General features: G+C 45.0%; 1 protein-coding gene across 2 annotated transcripts in view; it reads left to right on the forward strand.

Moving 5' to 3' along the window:
* Nucleotides 1-2,760: 2,760 nt before the first annotated feature.
* The window catches only part of SHANK2 (SH3 and multiple ankyrin repeat domains 2), a 274,396-nt gene continuing 252,806 nt past the window's right edge, over nt 2,761-24,350 (forward strand). For both annotated transcript variants that reach the window (XM_058420947.1, XM_040067120.1), the window contains exons 1-5: nt 2,761-2,879; nt 6,663-6,881; nt 8,496-8,613; nt 19,887-19,956; nt 22,048-22,134. In XM_058420947.1, the coding sequence (XP_058276930.1) occupies nt 22,073-22,134 (62 nt within the window). In that variant the 5' untranslated portion in view covers nt 2,761-2,879; nt 6,663-6,881; nt 8,496-8,613; nt 19,887-19,956; nt 22,048-22,072. The remainder of the gene's footprint in view (nt 2,880-6,662; nt 6,882-8,495; nt 8,614-19,886; nt 19,957-22,047; nt 22,135-24,350) is intronic.

Raw genomic sequence — 24,350 nt, forward strand, 5'->3', positions numbered from 1 at the left:
GGTGGCTGTTCAAAGAAGTTCAGGAAGTCCAAAAGTGAGTTACTGAAGATATTCATGTGCATTTTCTGTTCCGTGAAGTTTGAAATGTCTTTAGTGGAAAAAAAAGTAGTGAGGGTCATTGTTCCTATGGGTTGACACCTTCAAGTAGCCCGAAATCCATATTCTGCTGTGGAGTAACTTGAGATTTGCTCTAAATGGCACCATTGATTCAAAGTTCGAGTCTTCAGAGGATAAAGAGAGCCCAAGATGTTTTGAGGATGACATTTTGCCCTAACTTCTTTGCATCCACCGAGGACTCGGACCGTGGTTCTCACGTCTCCCAGTCCTTCCAGTGCCTGGGCAGAGATCGTAGCTCGGGATGGGAGCGTGAGATCCAGCCCGTGCCGTGACAGCCTGCGGTGCTTTTGGGCTTTCCCCGGCTGAGAAGATGTGGGGAGACGGCAGCGGCAGCAGTAGCGGCAGCCGCGCAGTCGGAGCGTGAGGGACCAGCGCATCCCTGCCCACATCTCCAGCCGGGATTGCCGCCAGCTCCGCATCCGTGCTCCCTCCGCACGCTTGTGTTGAGCCTGGCGCCTTCCATTCCTTGGGAAACCTTGGGAAGCCATTCCTTGGGCGCGTCGGGAGAAGTTTCTGACGGAGCCGTTCATCCCCAGCAGCAGCAGCAGCAGCGGAGCCTCTGCACAGCCGCCCCGTGCCGGGATGCGCGGGATGCTCCCGCCCAGCTGAGCGTGCTCGGGCCGGTCCCGGGGCAGCCGGAGTATAAAAAAAACACAACAAAGCCAAGGAATGGAGTGCGCGGGGAGCAGCGCTGGCTGAGGGTCGAGCCGGGACAGCGTGGGCCTCCCGGCCGGCAGCGCAGGTACCCCGGGCCCGCGGCGCTGAGGGGGCACGGCCGGGGCCGGGGCCGGGGCGGGGGCGCGGCCCTGGGAGGGAGCGGCCGCGGAGGGGCGGCGGGCGCAGGGGGCGGCCCGGGCGGCGAGGCGGGCGCTGCCAGGGCCGGCCGGGGGGCGGCTCCCCGGACCGGCCCCCCCGGGAAACGCGGCCCCGGCGAGCCCGGGCGAGCCCGAGGAGGCGGCGGCGGCGGCGGTAGCCGGTGCCGGGGGCATCGCGGCGCTGCCCCGTCCGAGGGACCGGCGCCGCGCTCCCCTCGCCGGTGAAGCGGGGCGTGAGGGGAGGGGCGGCGGCCGCGGGACCCCTCGGAGGGCTCCGCCGAGCTCGGCGGCGGAGTTTCGGAGGCGCATCCCCAGCCCGCGGCTGAGGAGGGAGGACCGGCTGCTCCTGCCAGGCAAGAGGCACCTCCTGCCCTGGCTGACGGTGGGGATGGCGCGGTGAGGGGATGGGGATGGGGCGGTGAGGGGATGGGGAGGGGGCTGTGAGGAGATGGGGATGGGGCGGTGAGGGGATGGGGAGGTGGAGATGTAGGGATGGGGATGTGCAGGTGGAGATGTAGGGATGGGGATGGGGCGGTGAGGGGATGGGTGAGGCGATGGGCAGGTGAAGATGAAGGGATAGGGAGGGGGCGGTGAGGGGAGGGGGCTGTGAGGGGATGGGGCGGTGGAGATGAGGGCGTAGTGAGGGGATGGGGCGGTGAGGGGATGGGCAGGTGGAGATGAGGGGATGGGGAGGGCGCAGTGAGGGGATGGGGTCGTGAGGGGATGGGCAGTGGAGATGAGGGCGCAGTGAGGGGATGGGGTCGTGAGGGGATGGGCAGTGGAGATGAGGGCGCAGTGAGGGGATGGGGTCGTGAGGGGATGGGCAGGTGGAGATGAGGGGATGGGGAGCCGATGGGGCCGTGAGGGGATGGGCAGGTGGCCGTGAGGACCGGAGGGGGCGGTGCAGGTGGACCCGGCGCTCACCGTGGCAAGGCTGACGGGGGCACAAAAGCGTTCCGGCTTCTTCGCACTGAGGAGAGGGGCAGAAGATAAGCGAGGATGTGAGGAAGGATGAATCCTCGCTCAAACGCAAAGGGAGCTCCCCTCTGTTTGTAGGACCGCGAGCGGCAGGGTGAGGTAGGAGAGGGGAATATGAGTGTGGATGTTGGGAAAGTGCTTCCTAAGGGCTTCCCACAGTCATAAAAGAAGTGGGAAACTGAATCAGCCTTGCTCTTTAACACAGGAGAAGTATGCAACCTTCCTGCAAGTGACTGAATGTGCTGGTGAATGTATTCTTCTCCTGAAAGTTTTTACGTCCTTGTCTTTTTTCTATCTTCCCTTCCTCCTGTGGCCTTGGCTCTGTTTAAGCCCTCTCAGAATAACCTGCCTTGTTGAAGGGACTCTCTGTCAGGGGAGGAAAAAAAAAGTCTTTGGAAACAAACGCTATCTTTGTTTAAAGCTATTTGTGGATCAAGGTTGTGACTTAACTGTGAAAGAGAATGGCTCTCCCTTGCTTACATTAAAAACACAGTAACACATTAAAACAATCCAAGTCCTGGGAGGTAACTGGGCTGGAATGCAATTCAGCAGCGTGACACCTCAGTGCAGGTTTTACAGCGCCTTAACTCTCTGGTGAATAAATAGGTAATTAGTGGTGGGGGCTTTTCTTTTTGTGTGTTGCTTGAAGGAGCTCTTCAGGGTAGAGCTGGTAATTGATAATATTTTTAATCTCTCCCACTTTTTTCCTGAGGCCTGTAGCTATGCTCTTTAAAGTCCTTTTCAACCCAGACCATTCTATAATTCTATGATGCACAGGTTTAGATGGTAAGACAGCAAGAAAAGGGTGAAATATGGATTCACACTTTCCAAGTTCCTGTGCTGTTTAAAAGTTGCAGCTACACTTGGTGAGCTGGAGGACCTGCTGGCAAATGTTTGGATTTGTTGCTGGATGCCACCACTCATTCCCGGTCTCAAATTCGATGGCTCATATGACCTTACATCTATCAGGTATAAGCACTTCCATAAATCAGGTATTTGCAATTATTTTGCGCAGGCAGGTACAGAAACTCCAAACTACAGAGCAGCTTTGGCGTTCCTTCTCTAGCCACAGTGGGTTGGCCTGGAAGGATTAAAGATGCAAACAGGAGCAGCTGAATTCAGGTAGGAAGGCTTGAACACTGCCCAGAAGAAGTGTTTACTCCTGCACACCTTTTCTAGGTGTCCTGCTGTAAACTAGAATTAAGAGCCCATGAAAATACATCTGAGCGAGGAGTCCTGCAGCTTTAGAAAGGGTCTCTTGGAGGAAGGCTGGGAACTGTTGAGCTCCTTCGCCAACCCAGCCAGGAGTGCTCCAAAGAAAGTGAATTATGCAAGAGACTCCACTGGCTCGATCAAATTTCTGTCTTCAGTTTCATTGGCAGGCTTGGGTTTCATAGCTCCTGAGGTCGGCCTGTTCTGCTGGGGACTGGAGGAGCGTTCTCAGTGTAAGGGAACTGTGAGTTTCCAGAGAAGCCCCTCAGAGCCCCAGCGTGACGTAGGTCTTCCCATCAAACTAGTTTTCCATTAATTAAAAAAGTAGGCACCCTAGATAGCGTGAACTCCTTGGTGAGGACGGTGGAGAGAAGTCATCTCCAGCCTTTTAATCCTTTCCTTTTTGTGGCCTTTGCTTATTTTGTCTGTGTTATTCACGTCTCTGGCAGACCTGGAACAGCTTTGCTGAGACCTACAGGAGGATCACTGCTCTATTTTCTATCTTCTCAATCGTCTTCTAATCAAAAATGTAAATACATGCATAATGATTTGCATGTCATTAACTTCTGAAAAACACCCTCGTGCTAAAATCAATGTTTTTTGAAACCAAATTTTCCTGCCTGCCTGAGAAGTTACACCTGGAATTCACAAACCAGGAATTCTGAGAACATAAACTGCTTTCAGCACTGCTGTTTGCTCTCTGCTTTATTTTTCATTTTCCATTCCATCCAGGGAAGAACAATAAATTAAAAAATGCATTGAGAGTGATTTTTCTAATCAGTTTCTTTCTTCAGTCTTCATACTTCAACAGAAAGTTTCAAAATTAAAAATGAAAAAAGTCAGCTTGGTGTACACTCACTGTACACTCATTTTGCCACCGCTGAAACTCATCGTGATCATTTACGAGCAGAGCTTCTGCCACTTTCCAGAAACTCCAGGGAAGTGTGGATGGGAGCTTGCAGATTTCCAGGAATATAGGGAAAGCAGGGGGAAAATAGTGTCCTTTTGAGCTAGACTGGCAGTGTAGCTGTCCCTGGATTTCGGTTTCCCTGGCACAGAGCTCTGTAGCTGTCCCTGGATTTCGGTTTCCCTGGCACAGAGCTTTGTGTGCGAGCTGAAGGATCCGGCTGGGAGTGCCTGTGTGCAGCAATCAGCAGCCCGGGATACGGCACGGGCGCTTTGCCAGCAGTTTACAGGAGCGTGTTTTTGCCTGATGTCAGAGATGCTGGGAATGAGAATTCCCGGGCTCTGTCGCGGCCGCGGAGGTGACTGTTACTGCCATCTCAGAGAGGCTGAGTGAGCGCGTTTGACGGAGGAGACGCTGCACGTTTAAGGAAGAGCAGATGAGGTTGAATTCCCGTTAAAACCCCTGGAATGTGCCTTTGCTATGCATGGCTTGCCCAGAACTCGGGGCTTGTTTTAATAGGCTGCCTTCAAGTCGGTGGATGCGGGAGCCAGCACAGGGTTACCCTGGATCAGATGCCAGAGCGTGTAAGGGCTCTCCCTCTCTGGAAAAGCTTTGGAAACAGGATTAACAGCCGTGCTGCAAACCCCGTGTGCTGCTGGATGAGTTACACCGTGGTTACAAACACAAAATCCCTCGGGAGCAAACAGAAAGTGCCGCCGCTATTCAGGATAGCAGCTTTAACATGTCCCCTCTTTCAGGAAGGAGGGGAAGACAGCGTGCAGCAGTTCTGTTGATACAAATAAAAGATCTAAACAGCAAGATAAAAACGTACGGCAAACTTCGGATCAGCTTGAAGTTCCAGTGATATTTGGAAAAGCATTTTGGTTTCTATGCTAGGACACGAGCAGCTCTCTGATGCCTGAGATATGTTTCACACTCGACACTGCTTCTAATGAATTTTTGTGTTAAAAGTCAAAGGTGTATGATTTCCCACGTAGAGAACAGGGGTTTTTTTGTTTTTTTTTTTTAAGAAACCAGTTAGGACACCGTGATGAGCAGAAGCAGGAGAGGGCAGTGCACCCGTGTTCACTGCTGAGCATGGATTCTCCTGCTGTAGCATGTGAGGAATGTGCATTGTGCTCAGGACACTGGGAGCACCGGGGAGGATCTTGGTTGCTGTGCATGGTTGAGCAATGGGATGCCTAACGAGGGGGTGCTGAGCCGTGCAGTCAGCGTTGAGCCAGCACCACCTCACAGGCACCAGAGACTGTGGCTGCCTCCACAGTTCCATAAAATAGGCCAGTGGCTCTGCTCCATCCCCAGGGCCATGAGGCACAGCTCCCTCCCACGTGCCGAGCTCGCTCCTCTCCAAAACACATTGTGACCGACCAGGCTGGCTGTGCCCAGAGAAAAAATGGGACTGACCAGGCTGGCTCCTTCCAAAGTGGAGTGGGAGTGCCCGGACTCGCTGTCAGAAGTGGAGCCTTTAAATTCCTCCATTTGGATTCTAGATATCGCCCATCCGGGTTTTGGTAGCACCATTACTCTTCACCTTGTACGCCAGCTCATCAGTGCAATTTCAGAAGAACAGCGCACGAGTGCTTTTGTTTAATTAAACTTTACTGACAAAATATCAGCAGCGACAACATGAAAAAATTGTAGTGAAGATGCAGTTGGAAATACACTTCTGGGACTAATCCTGTCAATTACAGAGGATGTTTACTCTGTCTGAGTAAATTTTGAAAGTTAGGAAAGCGGTTATTTAAACTCTGGAGCTGTGAAACCAGCATCTTAAGCTTTACATTTAAAGTTCTATCACCAGAGTGTAACGGAGAACACATTCAATAGTCCTTAATCTGATGTCTTATCAAGGTATTACTCCTTTAATTTATGTTATCGCTTCAATATAAATATTTCAAATCATTCAACCACTCCCCCGTAATGAATTTTACCCGGGGATGTGAGAAGAGACTGTGCATCTTGAATAGTTTGAATTCTGCAGATAATACTTCCACATTGCTGTGTCTGGTAGGGAGATCTGTTCCCAGGTGATTTCTCATAGCTGGTGGTAGCAGCTGGAAAGAAGCCCAGCCAGAGCACTGAGGGAAAAATGTAGGGGAGGAAAAGGAAGAAAGAGGTCAGATATTAAAGAAAAAGAGAAGCAGAGATGGAGAGAAATGACCAAGAGTCATTCATAAACAGGGAAAAAGTGTCTGCAGTGGAAAAGGCAACAAGTGTAAGAAAAAGTCCTTAAAATGTCACATATTTAATCCGCTGGTAAAAGAATCTGTTTCTAGTGGAAAACTGGTGTCTCTGTTTCTCAGCCATGTAACAAACATAAAATGCTTTCCCAAAGTTAGCTTTATTCCAAATACAACCCTTTGGCTTCCTGCTTTTCTGATTGAACCGGTGCTCTTTCTTCATTAAGCTGTAGATGTCACAGTTAGCCAATTTCGCCCCTGAAAATCTCTGATGTTGTCTAGATGTAAAAGAATATTCCCTTCTTGGGGAATCTTTTTAAAAGTCTTGTCTCAGAATTTTTTTACTGAGAAAGCTGGATCTATGTCTTAGTAGCTTGAGGTATCACTGATGGTGTGTTTATACACCAACTCCAACCTCATTCTTTTTTGCAGGAGAAGGGAATACAGGTGACCTCGCCCTGGATAAGGAACAGCTGTGTTAATTAACGGTACAGCCTCGCTCCTGATGAGTCACAGGTGTAGCCAATAAAGAGAACTGCTAAAAGGGATTTGCTTAGCCAGTGAGGGGGCATTGTGAAGGAGGAGGAACCTTGAGGAAGAAGGAACAAGAAGAGGACGAAGGATCCTGGGGAGAGAGGATCATGCTGTGAGGTCGGTCTGGGTGTGCAGTCAGAGCCTGTTGGTAGAACCTGCAGTCACAGTCTGGCTGGGTAAAAGCTGCAGTCAGAGTCTGCAAACTGATACCTGCAGACAGACTTTAGCAGGAAACACCCAGCAGTCAGGGGCTGCAAGGGAAACCTACAGCAGGAGCTGCTGCAACCAGAGTCAGTGAATGGTTGGAGTCAGGATGGCTGAGCTGTGAAGGGGAATAAGCCAGGACCTTTTTTATCCTGTGATAAATGAGAAGTCTGTGTCTCGGCTCATTTCTACCCTCTTACAAGAGGGCTGCTGCAACAAAAGAGAACCAAAATTTTCAATTAAATGAAGTATGCAATGAAAGAATTTGAAATAAGACTTTTCTCGGTATAAGGAGAAGCTTTAGTGATGAGAAAAGCCTGTGCACAGATCCCATGAAACCAATATTAAATGAGAACTGATGGCAGGAGCTGTGCTGTGCAGTGGCCTGGTATTGAATTATGTTGAACTTCGTCATACAGTTTGAAAGCACTTTTTCCAGGGAAAGAGACTGATGTGGCTAGGGTGTATGACTGAGAACCATGCTGAGTTTTGGTTAAGTCACATTTTGGTTAAAATTGATGTGTACCAACACTTTTCCACCTCCCTGCTATTTTCAAATGTTTTACTGTCACACATGGAGATGTTTTTCAATTGATCAAAATCCAGTGCACTTAGTTCCTCCACCACAGAACATTCCCACCTGAGTCTTTCCCACTGCCATGCTGCAGATGGGGAGAATGGGACACCTGCCCCTACTGCTCACCTCCTCTCTGGATCTGATAAAAAATGAGGTGTTAATAAGTCTGTGCCACTTGGCAGACTCTGGGTTACTCCCAGGGCAAGTCCTTACAGCTTAGCTATTTCCAGAAAGAGTAAGTTTTAACCTGGCAGGTGAGTGGCCTGTGGAAATCTTCCAGCAGGTCTTTCAGACCAGCTGCTTTCCTCTCGGAGCCTCCCAGAGCACGGAGCAAGCTCAGCAATTTGGCTCCTTAATTTAGGCTGGTGTGTGTTGATGTCTGTGGCCATTGCTCCTGACAGCAGATTCTGAAGCAGCTCTCAGGGACCCTGGCTGTAGGAAAACGTCCTGGCTTTTGAGATGATCTCTATCCAATTAGACAACAATTTCATAGGACAGGACTGGGTGTAGCACATTGCTGTGAGTTTTGTTTCTGTGCATTACTTTAATGATGCTGCCATCAGTGCAGTGGGCTGGACAATTCCTGTCTTCTGCAGGAAATACTGGGATATTTCTGAAGCGTGCTCCAGCCTGGAAAACATCAGCCAGATCATACCCATTCCTGCTGCTGCTGACCTACCCTTTGTTACCCTGTTTGGGTCAGACCTGGCAAAGATGAAAAGTTTCAAGGGGAATGGCAGTTTTTTGGTAGACAGGCTTGTCTCCCTGCCTGCTACAGGTTATAAGGATGTAATTCCTAGTAGGACAAGCAGGGTGTGCCAGCTGTGGGTCCCTGAGGGAAGCAATGGAGCTGTTCTTGCCATCATCATCTCTATGAAACGGACCTGAAATCTGCTTGGGAAGTCAGCAATTCACAGAAATGTAATCCTTTGCCTGCTTTTTGCTTTCAGCCCTGTTCCATCCCCTTGGAGCCATTCTCTCCCCTTTGGAAGGCACCATCCCATCAGGACAGAGGAGCAGGTTCATCCTCTTGGGTGCTTTTGGAACCGCTCTGCTCGTGGTACAAAGGTGAGGTCCCAGGGGGACACAGAGGCTTCTCACGGGGGGGAAAAGCCGTTTCAGGGTCAGCACTGTATACTCCTCCTGGCCTTTCAGCCCACAGGACTTGTCTCACACCTGTGGATGCCGGTTTTTCCCTGTTTTCTGCAAAACTGAACTGAGCTCACCATTTTTCACATGTTGTAGAGGGCAAACATGCACCACTTTGCCATCACCACAGCGTTTACCTGATAGCAAAGTTCACCTTAAATGAATATTTGAAAATATTATCAGGAGCAGCTTAACAGCTGGCAAATTCTGATTTTTTTCCCTCTGGCCTTTGCACGTGTACAGTCAGGTCTGAAAAGTGTGTCACTGTGAATGCCACTTTGCCTGTCAGTCAGGGAAACTGAACGTGCAGGATAAAGCCAAGTGAAATTTTTACACTTCGGGAGCAGGGAAAACATCTGAGGAACAAAAGTGTTTATTTTCCTTGCTTGGAGGTCCTCAGCTGGTGTCAGCAGCTCTGCTGAGGTTGGTTATTTATGCCAATATTCAGACTTCAAAACTCTGAGTGTTAATGCAGAGAGATGCCCTTAAATGCCACATGGAAGAAAATATGTCAAGGTCCCAAAAAAATTCATATCACGAAAAAGCAGTCCAAGGCAGTATTTTGCTTTTATCATCTTTTTTCCTGTTCCCTCCTTATGATATCCCAATAACACTGTATTCCCCATTTTTCTCCTGAGGAGAGACATTGTTTCCCACACAGCTGTGTGGTGTCAGTGCAGTGCCTGCTATCCCATGGAGCTGGCTCTGTTTCTTTGTTTGCCAGGGGATTATATTACATTTTTAATTCCAAATATCTGTATATCACAGTGTGGGTGACTCGTGGCTTTTGCGCTTCTGCTTCTACAGAGGGCATGGCCTTAATTTTTAATGAGTTCCCAAAATAAACACCTTCTTATGTTCCAAAGCCCAAAAGAGAAAAAGGAGCCTTTTCAAAGTTCAACTGAAAACTTAAACATTTCCTTGAAATTTTCTCTCATGTGGTATTCCACTTGTTGGATATGACTTTCTTTCTTGTCAACAAAGCTGGGCTGAGACTTTGAAGATTACTCTGGAACTTTACTCCCCTAAGACTTCAGATTGACAAAGAAGGCATAAACTTCATGAAATTCAACTCATCCAATTATGCATTGCTCCCTTTTTTTGCAAAGCTCCCTTTTTTGGCAAAGCTCCCTTACATGCCAAACCAGATGGGACAAAATACAGTGCAAATTATGCTGAATACATTAGTTGGGCTCTCAGCAATACCTTTCTAGGAGAAAAGGCATATTGAATTTTTTTGGTACTGTTTGCTCATGCTTGTGACTTTTATTCAGAGTGGCAGAATATTGTGTAGTACAAAATGACATGTGCACTGGTATATTAATTTAATTGATATTTATCGATACTAAGAGTCTATTTTTTAACCTAAACTGAAAATAATATCCTACTGAGATCTTCAGATATCAACGTTTCCTTACTGGGCAGCTGGAAGTGTGAAACGGTCCTGTGAAGTGTTATCTAAATAAAAACTTTTCATCATTTGTACTCCATATCAGTGTAATTATTAACCCAAGCCTTGCTCCAATGTTGTTGCAATTGCACTTTTTATTTGTTCCTTCCTTGCCCTCTTAGCACTTGGCTACAGCTGATTTGTTTATGAACTTGCTGTTCAGTATTTCAGTTTCTCTCCAGTCTGTCAACTTCTGCTTTGAAAATTACTTTGTCTCTTTTTAAAATTAAAAACCTGCTTGACCTACATGGTAGTTTTAGCTTTTCAGTTTGAAATCTGGTGTGTTTTTTTTTTTTTTTTTTTCTTTGTAAACAGTTTTTTCTATTGTAATCTCTCAGTATATAACTATTTATGATAAATTTTATTATGGCAAAAAAATATTTAAGTCAGGCTTTAGTTTGTTGTACACACAGCACTGATATGCACTCTGGCCCAAGGAAAAAAACCCACCTCACTTTAACTGCTGTTATACAGTGCAATCAATATGAGTGAAAATTGTTCTGGTTTTTTATTTTTTTAAAGTCTATATTAAATGAGTACCTGATGCTTAAGAAAAGACTTTCTCAGTAAGACAGATATGCTGCAATATCATGAAGGTGGTGGATTTAGTTGGGTACCATTGTCCATGGGTCTCTGCATCATGAGAGAGGTAAACTGGAATCAAAATTTGGGTATAAAATTTGATTTAGAGCAGACAAAAGGGCATTTTTTCACGGTGGATGTTGTACTGTGTCGGCTTTGCAGAATGTGACTACAAAGACACAGCTGTCAGTGAGGGTGAGAGTCTTGGAACAACTCAGAGATTCCCACTGCTGCTCTCTGAGCAGGACTGGGGTTGACCCAGACCACTGCACCCAAGTGCTGCTGAACTGGGGTGTGTGTCCTCCTCAGCCTTGCTCTGCTCACTGTGGGGGAAAAAAACTTCAGCGATCTGGCAACAAAGCTCTGCCAGCACAATGGGTGTTGGAAGGTGTTAGGAATTGGGCTTTGTTTGGGGAAAAGGGAAATGGATTTTTTTTAAACTTTTCTCTCTATGAAATGATGTCTCAATGGATGCCAGGTTTTCAGAGCTTCTAGGAACTCCAAGAATCAACCTCAGTGCATTACGGGGAAACTTGGTGAGCTCCTAATTGAAAATATTACATCTCAGGTGGAACTTCTACTGATAAGGTTTTGTTCTAATCTGTTCAAAGTATTGTTTGCAAGTTGGAAAATGGATGATGAGCAGGAATATCCATTTTGCTAATTGTGCTGTTAATAGGTTAACAAGAGCTGATCCTGTCTGCACTAAGTGATGATATTTGTTTTGGGTTGCTTCCTATTGTGTTTAGCAGAATTAATGAGGCACATGAGGTGCCTGTGTGGTTTGTCCTCTGAAGGATCCCCCAGTTTGTCTGGGGTTGGTAATGCCATCAGGTTCATGATGCCAGTAGGAAAAATATAAGGATATGGCTGCTAGGAGCTGAGGTGCTCTGGAGATGCAGCCATTCACACCACATAGACAGGGAAAGAGTAGAGCCAGGGCCTGAGTTTCACATATTTACACCATGATTTAATATCTTGTACTTTGTTCTTTATTTCTTCCCCAATATCCCAGTTATTCCTATGAATGCAGCAAGGAAAACTGACATTTGCACCACACTCTCTTTCTGGATTGGGAACAATCAACTGCATTTCCAATGCCATGTGTTTGGAATTGGCTTTGCCCAATTCACTTCAAGTTAATCAGCTTCCTATTCAAATTGCCTTTTCCTTGCCCAGTCGTGCCTCTCTCCTGCTGCTCCCTGTTGCCAGCTTCTCTCCTCCCTTTGGACTTCTTGCAAACCTTGCTGAAAGTTAAGCTGGAAGTGCTCAGTGGGCGATGTAAGTTTTGCTGCAGCTCCGCAGACAACTCCTGGTTCCTTCCCTGTAGGAAATAGGACCCAGAGCTGTTCTTTGGAGGAAGAGCACTTATGGGAAAACCCCAGGACAGCTCAGGATGGTTGGGCTGCTCAGATCTTACTTGGGATTATCGCCAATAATAGCTTTTGCAGCTATTCTGCTGCAAAATTCCATGCTCCCTACTGTTTTTTCTGTCTTTCACATAACCAGGAAAGCATTTTCTGTCACCTAGAGATTAAAGAATGGCTTAATGGAAGCCTTATACATCTTTCAGCAAATGAGTGTTTCTGTATTTCACACACACAAATGTGCTTTTTGAAGTTGTGGGGACTTTCTCCCTTTTATTTTAAATTATTTTTTTTCTGTGGTACACCTTGTAATTGTGTCTCAGGTCAGGGTGACATGGTGCACATCAGTTTTGCTTTGTTCCTGACAGACACACACCTTGTTTTTTCAGGGCAGGGAAGGGCTGCTTCTCTCTGAGGTAGCATTTGAATAAAACACTGTTTCTCAAGGTAATGATCACTCAGAGGCTGCAGCTAACCTGTGTATATGGAATATTTGAATTCACTTAGCGGGCTGCATGGCCATATATTGCTTAGGGGCATATTAACATTTATTTTTTCAGCATGGAAGGTCAGTTCTCCATACAGCAATCTCCATATTTGTGTAGCTGCTCTGTAATAGCTGAGTGTCTTTTTATAGGTGTGTATGACTCCTTCAATACCTTACTTCTGGGGCATAAATTTTCTTAGTGTTATATTATTTCATAGTTATTCTGGGGCTAAACAAACATCTTTGTGGATAACAAAACTAAGTCACAAGGGCAAGACTGACTAACCTGTACCAGGGAAGGGACCAAACTGAATAGAAGAAACACATGACTTAGGACAGTGTGACCCATATTTGACAGTGAGAGACAAATGTACGTGCTCTAATTTTGTTTACTTTGCTTTGTGTACTCCAGGCAGTGCCAAACTTGTGCAAATCAAACACCTTAAGTTACAATGATACAATAAGTGGGGATGCAGTGCTAAATAAGCCCCCCGTGGAAAGAATAGGTGATGTTCTGTGTAGTAGAGCCTTACTGGAATTTCCAAACAAATAAACTGATGCTTGGCAGAGCTCTGCCGCAATGTGTCATGTGAGTAAGGAGTTTGTATCTGTGGCTTGGCTGCTCTGTCGATATCAGTGAATGAACTTTCACTCTGGTGATTCAGAGAATGGACAGTGTTCTTCACTTCTCCCCAGAGCCCAAGGCAGCAGACCCTAATTTCAGCATTTGATTTGAACTTTGATTCAGCACCCAGAGCCAGTACAGCAAACAGCCTCAGGGCAGGGCTGACACACATGTGAAATGTTAGGAGCTACCTTCTTGGGGGTTTCTTTTCCAGCTGTAATTCTCCAGCTGTAATGAGCATTTCAGTGTGTTTTCAGCAAAAGGAAATAAGTGTTGCATAATTTGCTTGATTGGCGTGGGTTTTATTGGTCCAGCTTGAGCTCTCCACTGAGATCTGGGTACGTCTGTCAGTTTTATTCTCTTTTCTCCCATCCCTTTGTCAGGGACATATTTGCCTGGGAGCAGTGGCTTCCCTGGGGATGGTGGGTTGTTAAGGAGACTCAAAATTTATACCTGGTTGTTTTAAACCAAGTTCATTATCTTAACGCATTCCTTGCATGTGGCTGTCCAAGATGCTTATGAAATTCTAAGTTGTAAAAACCTTTATATTCTTCCAGTTTCCTTGAACCTTGGTTGTTGCCATCTCTGTTCTTGAGGGAAAGAAGAGAATCCTGTCTCAGCTTGGACTGGGTTAGGGGGTCCATGTCCAGATCTTGTTGATCTGGGAGAAGCTGAGCAACCTGTATTCTGAAAAGCAATCTACACAATTTTTGTATGTGGTTTTCCCTTTTTTTTAAAAAACTTGTTTTGCTTGTAATTTTCTCCGTGGAGAGCCTGTGAACCATCAGCTTAATTAGCCCTGATGAATTTCTTGAGATCGCACGGCTGCAGCTCTTAACTTTTGTGGCTTGTTATGCGCTTGCTGGTTTCCTTGCTAGACCTTCACAGAATTTTAGATTAGCAGAGATGTTTTCTTTATTATTGAGATGACTGTCATAGTTTTAGTAAGAACAGTTTAATCTTCCAGGAGAGATTGATACACTTATTTGAAAATTATTCAAAATATTGCACTTTGAAGCGCAATATATCACACTTCAGCTTGCATTTCTCTTTCACTTATATACTGCTAGCGATATAAACTGTTTTTTAACCCCAAACCCCCTGGAACTAACAATCCTGTCCACTTTCACCAACCTGAATGTGTTGCCAAGAAACTGAACAGGATGGGGCTGGGTTGACCTGTGCCTTCCAGTGGAGTTCCAGGCAGGACCTGGCAGCTGAATAATTCATTTGTGAGCAGGTCACCGGGGCTGTCCTTGCACAGGTCGGTCATGACGCTGGGCTCTCTCCCTTTCATTGCTCCATCTTTCAGCTCTCTCCACTTAGCATAGCTCAGGCAGCAAAGTTAATAGATTCCCATCTTTCACTGAAATCCCTGTCTTGAAGGGGATGATAAAGAGGCTGCGGCTGCCCTTGGTGATTTGTGGTTTATAACTGAGGGGAGAGATCTCCCTCCTGTTGTCACAACAGTGACAAGTGTTGCCACAGTGCAGCAGTGATTGTTTAGATAGGACATGTAAATAAAACAGAGCCATCTGGACTGCTAAAAACACAGCAAACAGAATTCTGCCACTGGGAGTCAATTCTCCCTTTTAGCTAATCGGAATCTGTGGGTAGCATTCACTTCTTGGAAGTTTTTTTTGTTTGTTTTTGGTCAGCAGCTGGTCGCATTTACAACCCTTGGAAAGTGCTGAAGACTAAAAAACCACCAGCCTGCCTTTTTTTGGTGCATACAGTCAACGAGTTTTCCTTTGAGCTAAGGCTCAACATCCAGTTTCAGGAGAGGTAGGAAATGGGTACAAGTTTTCCTGTGACTCTGAGTTTCAAAATTCTCCACCTTCTCACGGAACAAAAGACCAGAAAATATTCAGTGCAAAATTTAGGATTGAATTCATTGAGTTGGACAGAGCTGAGGAGTTGCACGAAAAATTACATCAGAGTTGAGCATCTTCTGACTCTTTGGAGGGCTTTTATTATTTAGCAGTTATTAGGGATTTTTGCAGTATTTGAGAAATGAAATAATTATGAGCCATGAACTGAGGGCATGCTTTTTTCTTTCAGCACTGATTGCTGATAATTTGCTGTAGTCCATACTACCTTAAATATACTGCCATTTTATGTTTAGATAAGCATAGGAAGGAGGGATTTTTCTTTTCATATCTGAGGGGTTTTTTTAACCTACTATGATCAGGCAGCCCAAATGAAGGATCTGATGCTAGACCTATCTGGAATTATATTATTCTCTATCAGTTGTGGCTTTAAGTGCCTTCAAAGAAGTAATGTGCGGGGGGTTATTTGTCTTTAATATACATGAAATTAGTAGTGCATATTTATATTGTTGGGATTTGGACAGGAATTACATTTTGGTATTTACTTTTTTTTGCTGCTAGCGTGAACGTGCTGCCATGAGCAGTGAATAATCTGAAGGCTCAAAGCATCTGGCGTTTCTGGAGATCATTCTTTGCTGCCACACAATATACAAGCATTTAGGCTGTTATGTTTGGGCTGCTGAGGAAAAAAAGATTAGAGTAGTAGAGCATAGAAAAAAGCACCAAAGAGAGACACAAATATGTGAGTTTATTCCAGCAAGTGTTTGAGCAGCTGTAGACTTCATATTTAGTTCTGAAAAGGTCCATGTGGAATTCTATTCGGAGTTTTAAACATGTGCCTAAATATGGTGTCTCCTGATAAAGAGAATAACTATTTTTCCACTTCCTTGAACAGTTTTTCTGAGTCTATTTGCATTTCCACCTCGTGACCAGGCTTTGTTTGCTCTGGCTTTACACAATGACAGGATTAGCTTGAGAGTAGCCTCTTAAAATCTCAGGTAGCTCTTCCCTTGCTACACTCATTTTTCAGCCCCTTGCCTCCTTCTTTGCTGAGCTGGAATCAAGTCAGGTTTGGTTATTGCTTCTCTCCCAGTCAGGATTTGAATCCATCATGTGCTGGAGACACAAGCCTTGGTCTTAGTGCTTTCCTCAGTGATTGAACTCTCAATTTAAATTGGGGAAAAGTGGAGAATTCAGATGTGTGTGTGTTTGGGGTCTATTTGTGCTAAAGAAGTCAGGGAGTCTCTGGGAATTGCTCAACTAATGGACTTCCTGCAGCCTGACAGTGCAAAGTGCCTTCAGCTCCCTATAAATTACATGAGTTTTTTGTTAAAGCAGCAGTCAGGACTTCCATGCAGCATAACTGGCCTGCTGTAGTGGGTTTTTAACTAAAACGGGTTGTGTCAAGTGTTCTGTGGTCAAATGAACTCTGCTGGGATTTGCATTCGTAGACATCAGGTATAAATTACCTTTGATTTCAGAGGCTGCTAGGAGCAACACGAGCCTAAGTGCCACTAAAAGGGTCTTCAAGGCAGATGGCATTTTTATGTACCTGACAACAGAGAAAGCAGGATGCTGTGACAGTGCTTGTTCAGAAAAGTCAGGGTTAAATGACTGAAATGTGTCATTTGAAGTTGTGTTAATTTAGGCGTGCTTCTCCTGTCACTGAATGCTCACCAGTGCTTCATTTTAGAGTGTTTCAGTGTATCCCTTTTTTGTGCCATCCTCATAAATTTACAGGGATGGATGTTTCTCTGTGGCTGTGCAGGCATCTGTGCAGATAAGCTGGCTGGTCAGCTGGGAGCCAGCTCAGAAGCAGAACCTGGGAATTCTCTGGCACTGGAAGAGAATTAAGAAGTTAGGCAGAAATGTTCTGCCTCAGATTGCTGACAGGGTTGTATGATTTTTGTTGACTTGTTTGTGTGAGTCAGGAGAAATTCATGCTTGTAGTTGAATTTGGTTTTGCTTAGTAACTTTTACTTTCCTAGGTGTGCACCTGGGCCCAGAGAAACACCCCCAAACAGGATTACCTTCCTGTGTGGAAAATTCCTCAAACCGTGAAAAAAGGAACGGGAAAAGCTTGACTTTTTCATTCTGCTTGCTAAAATTCACACAATTCTTGTAACCTTCTCTCATTTTGCCAGATCTGAGGGAAGGTTTGGCTTGTGTCGGATCTTTTGGGAATGTTCCCTCTGCAGCACAGTTGGCACAGCAAGGGCTTTCCTCCAGCAGTGGCAGCAGCTGGGCTTGCGAAGCAGCTGGAGGGGGAAAATCAGGGAGAAGGAGACGGGGAAAGATTCCCATAAATACTGCATGGCTGCAACTCTGCTGCTCCCTGAACCACGTTACCACTGCTACAGTGCACTCTGCAGAAATGTCACACCCCTTCACTGCTCAGCACTGAGTTGGATGGAAATCACCGACTGCACCGTTTTTTTGGGTCAGCTTGGAGTCACCCCGGTGTTTTAGAGATGGATTTGATCAGGGAAATGGCTTGTGTGACCATGCTGGCAGCCTTTTCTCCCTTCCTTAACCATCTCTTTCTACTTTCCAGTATCTCTGGAAATTTACTGCTCAACTTCAGCCCAAGTTTTTAAAGGCTCAGAACTCCCTGAGGGTGTCACATTCCTACAAACATGTTAGAAATGAGTGGTCAGGTGCAGGAGAGACCCCCACTGGATCTCCTGCAGAGGGAAAAGCACCTTGTCTGTCATGATTGGTGTATTTCCAGAGGGATGAGCCTTTGCATGGCCCTGCTCTCCTGCCCAGCCACACATGGCAGTGATGTCTGGAAGGGAAACCTCCTGCAGGAAGACATGCTGGGGATGTGCAGTGACCAAGGCTTTCACTGAGCACTGGGATTTATTTAAGGATGCATTGGAGGCACAGAGACAGAGAGGAGCTTCTGCTCCACTGATCCTGCGCTTGAGGAGAAGGGAAAAGCAGGATCTGTGAGGGGACTTGGTTTTTGTCTGCCCATGGGTGTTAAGGGAATTCTTTTGCACAAGTAGCAGAGAGGGCAGCTGCTCACTCTTCCAGTGACAGTGCCTTTCTCCACTGTGTAACATATCCAGTCTCATTAAGAAGTCAGGATTGGCACCATTTAATCTTGTTTTCTTATGAATTTGCAGTATATAAATACTCTAAATTAAAGAGCTTTCCCCATTTCTTGGCAAGCCATGGATTTACAAGCTGATTTGCTTATCCTTAGGGTTAGCTCTGCACAGCACAGTGAAAAATAAGTCAATGTGCAAAATGCAAAGTGGAATCATGCTGCTGGGTAATTTTTGTAAATAGAAGAATGGCTTCCACACAGAACCAGCTTCTGGCAGTCCCTTCTCTTCCACAATCAAGTGCAAGCTGTTGCTGTGGTCTTACCTTTATTCAGCCTGACCAAGTTGTAAATCTTTCCTAAAGGCAACAAAACCTGGTCTTGGAATACATTGAGTTGATGTGACTGCATTTGAAAGCAGTTTTGGAAAGTTTTCTCTCTGATATATCCAGTCCCAGGTTATTCTTCCTCTCTCTCTGGATCTATTTAGAAACTGAAACCTGGTGTGTGTAGAAGAGGGAGTTCTAATGTAGAAGCAGTTTATCCCATCTCAGATTAAGAAACCTGTTAGGTCAGTTTATGTTGCTTTACTTTGAACCTGCTGACTTCTTTCCTTGCATAGATTCTGGTTTCTGCCTTCTGAGAAACAGCTGCTGAACTTTTTATCTACCTTTTCTGTAGCCCCAGTGATCATGGAGATCACATTTTTATCTCCCACCCTAAAAATGCAAAACCTACCAGGCATAATCTCAAATGCAGCTGACATTGGTACAAAATACAGCAGCTCATTTTGGGAAATGTCCTTCAATAGTTTCTTTTGTTGCTGCTGAAAGAGCAGAATCACACAGGTGCTGGAGACAGATATGCAAGTATTTTCTTTCTACTCAGAACATTTTGGATAGGATTTTTTTAGTGAAAAATGTAAAAGTCTATTCTTAAAATAAAGAATGGGCTTAAATCCACTGAAAGTACAGTAATTCAGCAGTATTTTCTGATGAAAAACTATACAGCAGAGTATAACAAAAAGTAGAGTCAGTCAAACTTGCTGTTGCAATGGAAATAGGTGGATTTTTCCCTTTCACTTATATCTGTAAAAAGAGGAAAATACATAATAGGAATAGGAAAGTATTTTGTTCAGCAGGAGCTTCTAACCATCAATGAAGGCAATGAAATTTGAACCCAGCTGTGCACGCTTGGAGCTGGATATGGATAGCTGGCTGGATGCTATGCCCAGAGCTGGACTGGGATGCTCAGCACGTGTTTGCTGATTTAGGGAATCTCTTTGGGGGCCTGTGGACAGCAGACCCTAATTTCAGCATCTCAGGTGGACTTGGGGAGGCAAACCCAAGCATTTTGCTGGTGCTTGGGCTGTTCAGCAGATGCACATTCCTGGGATGCTCTGAGCTTTGGCAAGGCTTAAATCAAGGAAGATATTTGTGGGAAACAGCAAAGCAGCACCTTTCACCTTCTGTCAGATGTAGCCTGAAATGATGTCTTTCTTGATAATCAGAAGAGCCTATTTTTGTCTCAGCGCTGACTTCATGCTGCCAGAAGCACTCTGGAGTGAGGGAAACCATGGCAGGCACTGCCCTGCAAAGATATACATAATATTTATGTTACAGTACACTTTGGAAACTTGCAATGTAGTAAAATTCCTTTCTCCTTCTCCTATCAAAATCTCCTTTGTGGAAAAAACATCTTGAGTGTTTCTGCTTTAAATAATTTAAATAGGGTGGCCATTGGGTCACTTAATTTCTTTCTTCAGTTATAAATCTTTATATCTTTCTGTGTTTTGTTCAGGAATTTGAGATGAAATAGAACTAAATTCTGATGATCATCTCAACACTGTTGCTGTCACCTGCATTGACAGGTAAGTGTGCCAAGCTGGTTTTGGAGAGAAAATGTTTGAATTATTTGTGTCAGGTGGGCAAAGCCAAGTTACAGCCCAGGACCTCAGCTGTGGGTTGTGCTGGATTCTGCAGAGATGAGTTTTTTAACCAACAGGTGGTCAAAAATGCTTCCAAAAGTTTCTTGATCTCCAGAAAAGGAAAAGGTTCCTCCTTCTGCTTTATGGTGGTGAGTGGGTTACAAAAATGATCTCAGAGCAGAGGAATTTGCAGTTGAACTGCAGCCTGGAGCAAAGATACCTGGAAGATCTTGTTGACTTTTATCCTCCTCCCCAAAGTGCCTGAAATATGAATGAGCAGGTAGACTGAAGTTATCATACTTCTTGTATTAGACATTATAAACCCCTGTTCTTATCTAGGAGCAATTTATCAATGAGGTCCCTGCAAATTTGCAGTTGATGTTAGGACTGGATGAAGAATTTCTTGGATTTTGTACAGTTAGGTGAGATTTGATGGACTCGAGCCTCTTGTGATACAGCACAATCATATTTCCTTTATCTCCTTTACATTACCTAAATGCTGCGTTTTCAGTGTTCCCTATTAATAAAGATTTCTAGTCCCTACTTTTTTATTATAAATGCCTTTATCCTTGCTTTTCTCTGACTATTTCAAAACGCAGTCCAAAAAGTTTTGGCAGGACTCACGAGATGACTTAGAACTTCTTATGCAGTCCAATTTCTTCTGGTAGCATCTTCACTTTCTTGGCTTCCAGTTCAGTCATTACAAAATAAATTGAAGCATGGAACTCAGAAATCAGAAAACTAAACCAAAAAAGGACACTGATTGAAACTTAGGTTTCTTTTGGTGAAGCATGATGCTTCTGTCTGATCTGAAAACTAAAAAACTCATTTTCTCTGCGATAAGAGGAGAAACTGAAGGTGCCTTTTCTTGCACTGGCCACTGCAGGTATCTCTGTTCACGTGCATTTATGAACACAGATCAAGGATCAGATAGGGAGTCCTAACAGTGCCTTTGGATGAGCAACGGAAGGAGAATGAAAATACAGAAATTACGTAAAATGTGTTGGATGGATTGCTGTAAAGCGTGTGGTTACATGAAGCAGGATAATTTGGATCAGTAGTCTGCAGAAATGGGAAGAGGAGAAAGAGATTTAAAAAATGTGTGTGCCCCAAAGCTCAGCCCAAGGAGTTTCTAGCTTATCAGGCACTGTTTGCTTCTGTGGTAGGGCCACTATCAAAGATAAGCACACCAGTCTAAAGAGAGAGGTGCAGGAACAGGTGTGCAAATTTGGATTTTAAGCGTTGTGTTTGACAATGTGTTGAGTTGATGGGAATAACTGTGTTCTGTTGGCTGAAATGTTCAATTTTGCAGGGACACCTTCCCCTATCCCAGGGTGCTCCAAGCCCTGTCCAACCTGGCCTTGGACACTTCCAGGGATCCAGGGGCAGCCACAGCTTCTCTGGGCACCCTGTGCCAGGGCCTCACCAGCTCCTGAGTAAACAATTTCTTCCTGATCTAAATCTCCTCTCTTTCAGTTTAAAACCATTCCCCCTTGTCCTGTCATTGTCTGCCTGTGGAAAAAGCCACTCTCCTTCTTTTATATAAGCCCCCTTTCAGAAGAATGTAAGACAATTCAGCTGATATCCAGAAGTGGTTACTCTCCATGTGTGACTGGAAAACTGATTGGAGAAGTTTGGATTTATTAAGGACTGTAGAAAACTTTTGAGGTGAGGCAGCTAGGGCTGGCAAGTGTGGAAAAAACACCCAAACCCAGCTGTGAGGGAGGTTACATAAAAGCTGTGGGAGAACATTAAGCAGACATAAAACCTAACAGCTAATCTCTTTTTAATGCTTCTTTTCTTTCAAAGTGTGAAGAAAAAGTATTTCTAGTTTTATGTCAGTGCTGAAAACGTCTTTTCTCGTGCTGGCTCTGCCTCCATTGTTCCTTCAAACGGCAAAGCAGAGGGGGTTTTGTAAATCTCATTAATGGGTATCTCCTGATGGGTTTGGTTCACATGATGGGCTTAATTATTGCCTTCCCTGCTCAGCTGCATTACAGAGCTGCCTGGATGCTGTTTCTCCCCTCTGACCAGGTACAGTCTCTGGCGGCATCAGGAAATGAGTTTTGCATCACAGTTTTTCCCCACCAGCAACCCACCTGGAGGCACTGGAGCAGCAAAGTGAGTGTGGTGTCTCTTACAGGGTCACCCCAGCCCCTGGTTTTTTAGAAATCCAGGAGCCCTTCCAAGCACAGTGTTCCTGGGCATCACTGCTTGCTGTTCCTAGTCATGGTCGCACGTGGGTGTCCTTCGCGGAGGTTCTGTCAAATTCTCTATCAGCAGCTGCTCCTTTGGAACATTTGATAAAGTCTTTTCCTAAATACTTTCTCTGTATTTATATCAGGCAGAAACTGATAGTAGTATGCCTGGAGTGTGAGTGACGCTGGTTTTCTTATTAGGATTATTTTCTATCCTGATTCAATCAAGTTGGGGTTTTTTTGTAAGTGCTTTTATATTCAGTTTGCATATCTTGATTAGACTGTGATAATTTCCATGGCTGGAATCTCCAAAGTGTGCTGTCAAGAAATTATAAATGGTAATGAATTCACTTAATCAGGACTTCCAGGAGTACAATCAACATGAAATCTAGTCAATTAGAAATAAATCTGTTTAAAGTATTTCTGGTTCTCCAGCAGCCTCATTTGAGGCCTTATGTTACCTGGGACTGAATTAGACACACAAACAGGTAGAAAACACACTTTGGAAAAAAATCACTGTAAAGGGGTATAAATGAATCCAGAAATTTGCCTGAATCTCCATGACAAACTAAGTTGCACAGGTACCAGCTGTGACTTGGCACTCTGTGGAACGACAAGGTGCACATCTTGCACCTTGTGTCCAGTTTTGGACCCACCACAGCACAGGAAAGACAGGGACAAACTGGAGCAGGTTCTGTGGAGGGCCAGCAAGAACAGGGCTGGAGTATTGTCCTGCAAGAAGAGAGTGAGGTAAGCCTGGAAAAGAGCTGGCTTCAGTGAGATTGTCCAGGTAAGCCTGGATAAAAACACAGGCAACCCAAGCAGATCTTATTGCTGGACCTGCTCTGAGCAAGAGGTTGAAATAAAGTCCTCCAGAGACCCCTGTGACCCAAATGACTTGGTTGATTCTCTGAGTCTAAGACACAGCAAAGAATCCAGGTCATTGTGTTCAGGGAGGCTGAATATATTTTCATTCTGCATTGAGAGAGGGATACTTCAGAAAAACAGCCTTGTTGATATCCTAAACTGTCTCTAAATTAAAGGTATTGTGAGCAGTTGACCCAGAGTGATTTAGCATACTATTTATTTTTAATATTAAATTCCAAACTAAACCTGGAATTTAAATAGCAAAAGCTGGAAGAGTTTTTGAATCTGTATTTTCACACAATAACGCTGTTCTATTTTTTGTTTCCTTTCTTTTGCCTAATGGTTACAAACCTGGATCACATTCTGTTTTCTTCTTGCCTAAGAAGTGATATTTTGTTTCTCGAGCTGTCTACTGAAGGTGATAATTTAATCTTACTAATCAGCGAGGAAACTGGCTCTTTTAATCCATTTAATTGGGTTGATTGCCTAATTTTTGGCTGGCTATAATTCAGTAAAAATGAGTTTCTTATCTGTAAAATGAATTGGATCAAAAATCTCAAAGGTCAAGAAAATAAATGATTTCTCAGGTATTCTACAGAGTGACCGTGCTGCCTGGGTCAGTTTGGCAGATCACTTAACCTTTCTAAGCCTGCAGGTATTTTCCCTAGTCTGCCATCACCATCCTTCACTTACAAAGCCCTAAAAAATGTCCTTGGTCGTGCCATGAACACAGGTTGGAGTATAAATTGAAGCCCAAGATGTTCTTGGAGAATAGCTGGGGAAGATGCAGGTAAAAGGTCTGCGGAGTTCTTTTTTCAAAATTATCTCTGAAAAAAAAAAAGAAATCAGGGAAGGTTTTCTGCAATTAAGAAAAGCCTGGACACCATCTGTCCCTGGGAAACAGGAATATTCGCTGCAGACAGACACAGATGGGCAGAGGGATGGTGAGGACAAGGCACGTGGCTCTGCTTGCACTGGAGTTAGCTAAACCAAGGGCTGCTCACCTGGCCCGCTTCTCCTCCATCCTTTCTGGGTCACCATTTGTTTGTTGCTTCCCCCTGGATTAAGGAAAGAAATGAAGTTGGTGTGAAAACTTCCCCTACAGACTCTTTGGCAGGGGACTGGGCCAGAATTGCAGACCTGGAGAGTCTGAGCTGTGTGCTCCCGGATCCCATCTGCAGACACTTGGTGTCCTCTGCAAACCTCAGGGGGTGTTTTCTGCTGAAATAGAAATGAATTTGCTGAAACTAAATGAGAAAAAAAAAAACCCAA

The sequence above is a fragment of the Hirundo rustica genome, chromosome 6 (genome assembly GCF_015227805.2).
Source record: "Hirundo rustica isolate bHirRus1 chromosome 6, bHirRus1.pri.v3, whole genome shotgun sequence".
In the NCBI taxonomy this organism is placed as follows: Eukaryota; Metazoa; Chordata; class Aves; order Passeriformes; family Hirundinidae; genus Hirundo; species Hirundo rustica.